Source organism: Physcomitrium patens, chromosome 24 (assembly GCF_059467195.1).
Source record: "Physcomitrium patens ecotype Gransden chromosome 24, ASM5946719v1, whole genome shotgun sequence".
In the NCBI taxonomy this organism is placed as follows: domain Eukaryota; kingdom Viridiplantae; phylum Streptophyta; class Bryopsida; order Funariales; family Funariaceae; genus Physcomitrium; species Physcomitrium patens.
This window is the reverse complement of record NC_143433.1, coordinates 7,930,273-7,935,894: the sequence shown is the minus strand read 5'-3', so window position 1 is coordinate 7,935,894 and position 5,622 is coordinate 7,930,273. Positions and strand designations below refer to the sequence as shown.

At 40.6% G+C, this 5,622-nt stretch overlaps 1 protein-coding gene across 1 annotated transcript; it reads right to left on the bottom strand.

The window, feature by feature from the left end:
- Window positions 1-3,160: 3,160 nt before the first annotated feature.
- On the bottom strand, window positions 3,161-4,492 carry LOC112276609 (putative arabinose 5-phosphate isomerase). The gene is made up of 3 exons (XM_024508070.1): window positions 4,407-4,492; window positions 4,007-4,106; window positions 3,161-3,646 (listed from the first exon to the last, which is right to left on the bottom strand). Exons 1-3 carry the CDS (start codon window positions 4,490-4,492, stop codon window positions 3,161-3,163), a joined length of 672 nt encoding a protein of 223 aa, XP_024363838.1.
- Window positions 4,493-5,622: the final 1,130 nt, after the last annotated feature.

Genomic DNA, 5,622 nt, shown 5'->3' with positions numbered 1-5,622 from the left:
AGTCTGGTTGAATCGAGGGACTGAGTTTATCTTCAGGAATGAGCATGTGTCATTTTGGACGGAGGTTTTTGACGGGAGAGTAGTGTTCGATTAAAGAAAGTCAAGTAAAGAAGCTGAGTTTTAGTTCCGGTCCCTGTTGTGAGTTTTGTGAATTGAGCCGCTACGATACCACTGCTAGAGGAATTTCCAGTGGTTGAGTTTTCGGAGTGGGAGTCACCTCAGTTACTGTTCCTGGACGCGCCATTCTGCTACTTCTACGACAATTGAAGATTTGCAGACCTGCATTGATGCAGACCACGAGTTAAGGTGAAGGACTCCGGACACACTTTTTCCACTTACCTGACTCATAAGGAGACTTTGGACAAGGGGAGAATAGAACTCATGACTTTGAGTTAAGGGCACACGTATCTCGGAGAATTTGACGGTATAGTTGCTGCCAGTTGTGGCCTTCATGGTATGATGTGTTGTAGAGTATCATCACTGGAATGTCTTGAAGTTGCCTTCTGAAACTTATGGCCTTTGCCGCCACGAAACTTATTTGGTCAAGTTCCACATCCACTCGTAGTTGCGCAGTCAGGTCCATCTACTGAAGCGCCTCAATTCCTTGTCTATGGACGCGAAACAAAACTGAATCCTGAATCCCAAAGCGACAAAGAGAGCCAACATGGTCTCCCTGGGGCTGCCAAGAACAAGTGAACAACCTCTCACAATTGTGATGGAGCAATCCACTAGCACAGCACCTCGTCCGACAGCAAAAACAAATCAGCAGTTTCTCTGCAGAATCATCAATGTGCGGGCATCCAAATTTTCAAGCGGCGACGAAATCTAGACGATTAGGATTAGTGCAGTCGAGTTGTTTATTTTGAAGTCCACATGGGACACATTGATGATGAATGGTGTGGGTTTTAGGCCACTTTTGGGATTTTATATTTAGGGGACAAAGTGAGACGTCATGATTTTTAAATTCTTTGATTGGTTGAAATTAAAATAATTATTAAGTTGATTTTATATTTGTAAATTTAGTCCTAAAGTATTAAGAGGAAAAGATGAGAATTGCACTTCTATTGTAAATGGCATTAACAGTGTTGTCTTTCAGTTTATGTGGGATCCATCTAAAGAGACTAGTTTTTAGAATTTTTGAATAGCAGTGTAAAATAATGTATTAAACAGTAATTTGAAAAACAAGAAATAAAGCCATGGTTATGGGGTGGCTGTGTGGCAGGAGGTCGAAGTAGCTTCTTGCGGTGTGAAAAGGATAATTAACTTTTGTAGGAGTCAACGCCTAATTCTAGAGCACATTGAAAAACTCCATTCAAAGTACAATACCTATTAGTTTCAGTTTTATCCTTTTGTCCTCTTTCCATGACAAGAAGTGAGTAACCTTCTGGAAGGGGTGAAATCAGCAAAGCTCCTTGGTCACCCATGCCCGTGATATCAGAGCCCCGGTCATGGGATTGAGTCTGTGACCATGGCAGGAAACCCCTTTGAATCATCACCATGTTACTGGACATTCCCATTCCAGGCATCATTGTCTCACCCATTCTGAAAACTCCTCTTCTTCTTTTCTTCTTAATTCTTAATGAAAAGCCTTTGATAACTTGTTTGAGGGTCCAATAGTATAAAAAAGAGCTCACAAGGGAAGCATGGGCTTGAGTTCCATTTTAGAGGATATTCTTTCAACATGCTTCTGACCTTCTAAGGCCTCACCTGATTTCAATGTCTTTCCACCAATTTTATCAGATTGAGGAGAGGAAACCACCAAAATAAGTAAAATAAATAAATAACCCACTTGGATAAAAGGCATGGCACAAGCAATACTGATTGCATCCATTCATGATTCAAGTTCTCAAGCCCATGTTCCCAAGGCAAGCAGAAGTCTCTAGGATTAGAATAGCCATGAGAATACATGTTGGTTGCTGGTGGTAGTGGCCATGCCCTAGCCCATTGCCAATGCAATTAGGGCCTCCTCCTATGTTCAATAGCTGGGCAATGTTATTCTTGGACTTTGCATGCACTTAGTGATCCCAGCAAAGCAAAGTCCACCCATTTTCAAAATTTGTACCTAAATGTCTTATGGATTAAAGCACTTTATAATCTTTCATAGGAAGTTATGAAAAGATCTTTCTAGTAAATATGCAAGTGGCCATTCATGGGAGGCCATAAAAATATATTTTTAGTAAATAGGTAAGTGAACTTTCATAGAAGGTCATAAAACGACCTAGTGACTTCCTATTGCAAGTCAAATATGCACCAATGCATTGGTAGAATGCTCCACCTACCTTTTCTGCTCTCCAAGGTTGATTGACAAGTTGTCAACTCCATTACTAAAAGTGATGATGTGTCAAAAAATTGAGGAGGGTTTTGTATTCTAGCTTCAATTTTGCCCATCAATCAAGCATGGAAGGAGGCCTTACTACCATGATTCCCATGGAAAAAACACTTGAAATATGTGAAATATGTGAAATATCAAGAATACCCTGTATTCTTGATAATAGCACACATACCCTCCACTTTTGTTGAAATATGAAATCTACTAAGTTATCAACTTGTCACAACTTATCACAACTAAGTTTTTAGTTTCAAATGGGCCCAAAACGCATTTCCTGCCGCGGTCCTCGCTGCCACCACCACCTCTGCGCCTCACCATGAAGAGGGTTGCTGAAACTAGGCAATGGAGAGTGATAAGACCGATGACGACTTTGTTGTAGTCCAGAACTGGTAGAAAAGTCACAGCCGATGCACCCTCTTCCATCTTCTTCATGGCTGCAATTACCATAGAATTCTCCGCAATCCACCTCGGCTCCCTGCAGGATCACCACAACAAAACAACAACATCAGCTCCGGACAGCATACTAAAATTTTCTCAGGTCCTGATTTAGCTAGAAGATGAGATCAGAGCTTCAGGGTTCAATGGTTCACCTATTGCACATTTCACCCACTTGGAGGTGGAAGATATTTTCTCGGTTGGAGTTAAGTGCTCGACACAGATCGCCGTCTGTGAATGTGCCCAGGAATTGATTGGATGCGTCGATGACAATGAGGCAGCCGTATCCCATGACTCTCAGCTCCACTAGTTGATCCATGATCAGATCACTCTCTGTGCATAATGGTAACGAGTAGCCTTTTCGCATTATGTCCTCGACCTGGGTCACCAAGACACTCACTGAGACACCGTCTCATACAGCCAGGCATACTGCTCGCGTGCCAAATTCTTGGTTTTCATAAGTGCTATGGAGACAGTGTCGCAGAACAGCATCTGGATGGCAGTTGAAGTGACTGGCGCAAGATAAAAGGGGCATAGCTCTCGTTCTAGAGGGAGGTATACATGCATGTCACACATCTTCCGAAAATTGGAGTGTTTGAGCAACGAGATGTCCACAAAGTAGGCACTCCTAGCTATCGCGCATGGAATGAGTATGTTGAGCTCCTCAGTGGCTCCTGACTTGCTGAACAAGACGAGCACATCGTTGGGACCAACAAGGCCGATATCCCCATGCAAGGCATTAGTCGGGGATAGAAACACCGCCAGCGCACTTGTCGAGACCAATGTCTGCGCGCACTTTTGGGCTACGAACCCCCTCTTGCCCACTCCTGAGAAAAAGATAACCCCCTTTGTGTCGGTGCACAGTTGCGTGAATGCTTGCACCTGTTTACATGGCAATGCTAATTGATTTATTCCACATCGGTCCGGTTACTTACTCATCGTCAGTCACCTTTGATTGATTTACAAAACCATAAGTCGATTGATCACCTCTTTGTAATTCAAGTTCTTGAAGAAGTACTCGAGAAGCTGCTGTTGATCCTAGAACAACTGCTTCAGCTGCCGTATGCCAAATTCATGCTTCTCGCAATGCTAAGCATCAATGTTCTTGAAGGAGTACAAGACGTAACCATCGCCATTGGCCAGGGAATCTACTGTCGACAATTGGATATCTGTTCAACTTCCTGTGCAGAGCCTCCAAATTCGGCTGAAGTTCTCAGAATTAGCTCCCACTTATCTTGTAACCAGATCTGGAAATTCTTGGCGAGCTCCCAAGTAGTTCCATGACTGCAAAAATGTGATCACATTTATCCTGGCTTGCTCGGGAACTCCACGGTCCACGGAACTCCAAATTTTACACCACAAATTGCAGCAGATTGCAATTTAGGACACATTCCGGATTCACCATTCATGTGACAATTCAAAGTAGCATTCCGGCCATTATCACCAAGATTTCATTCCACGTCACAAAGATCCTTCCTCTCGTCAAATTGTTGAGCATAGGCGAGGAGATGGAGGGACACAGAAAAGAGAGCTCATGCACATTGATATTCTAAGGGATCACACAGCAAACAACCCTTGGATTGTAACGCAGGGCATGTGGAAGCATTTTAGATTTTAGGTCTCTATTCACCAACTACAGTACCATGCCAAGAGCCGTGCATCTTGTGATACTTGTGAAAGATCCCATTCCAAGATGACTTCAGAAAGCGGCAAAATAATCATCTCCATTCACGGAAAGTGAAAAATGTTGACATGCAAAGTTGAGCCTTCTTGCTACAATTATGAAATGAATGATCGAAAGACTTCTGGGTCATACAGATCATGAAATGACTCCTCTACATGTGAGGTATGTGTTGCCAATTCTGCAAAATTAGGACTAAATCAGTATGTTAATGCTTCGTAAGAAGTTGCACAACCGCTTGTGACAGGCATCCAGCTATTTGAGAGCATCCAATCCATACTTGCGAGCATCCAATCCATTGTGGTGGTGGCAGTGAAAACCGCTGCAGGAAATATGGTTTGGGCCCATTTGAAACTAAAAACTGAGTAGTTGTGATAAGTTATCAAAATGAAGGGTAGATGTGATATTTTGACAAAAGTGGGGGGTATGTGTGCTATCATCAAGAATATGGGGGTATGTTTGATATTTCTACATATTTCAAGGACATAAATGAAATTTTTCCAAAAAACAACAACAATCCTTCAACAAATTGACCTTGATATTATTATTTATAAAAAGTAGTCAATACATGGATAAATATGTGGTCTCATTTTGAAAGTCACTTGGAGTGTTTATAATATATTTATAATGAAATTCTTCACTCCATGATAAGTAGTGTGCAAGGAGTGAAGAATTAGCTCTCAAATTTTTCCACTAGATCATGTAAAATAAGATTTGTGTTTTTCAATAAGTATATTGGTTCTTTAGGCCACAATAGATCATTTCAAAAACATAGCAGCACATATTGCATGTAATATAACATTCTTTAGAAATGGGTATGGATGTGGGTAGCAAAATAATAAGAGCTCAATAACAAATATATTTCTATCTTGGATATTATTAATATTATCTACTACCAAAGTCAATAATTTAAAATAAACTAAGATTTTGATGTCATATTTGAATTGTCAAGGACATGAACTTGATAAAAATAAATAAACAAGTAAAACTTTTTAAAAAAAGTATAAAAAAATAAAAATAGATAAGTATGTATACTAAAAAAGAAACTGGAATGACTATTGCCAAAAGACAAGAAAACTAGAGATTCTTTAAACTAGAATAGAAATATGAAAGGAGTTGACAAGAATGAAGAAGGCTTCACTCTTGTTTCTATAAATACTATCTATTTAGGAGCTAT

Bases quoted from the DNA above. Each gene is read 5' to 3' on its own strand.
- LOC112276609 (XM_024508070.1), bottom strand. From the start codon at position 4,492: ATGGAGATGATTATTTTGCCGCTTTCTGAAGTCATCTTGGAATGGGAT. The intron at 4,107-4,406 runs GTACTGTAGTTG...TAAAATTTGGAG, and splicing joins GATGCACGGCTCTTGGCATG to TTCCGTGGACCGTGGAGTTC. The intron at 3,647-4,006 runs GTTACAAGATAA...CCATGTAAACAG, and splicing joins GCCAAGAATTTCCAGATCTG to GTGCAAGCATTCACGCAACT.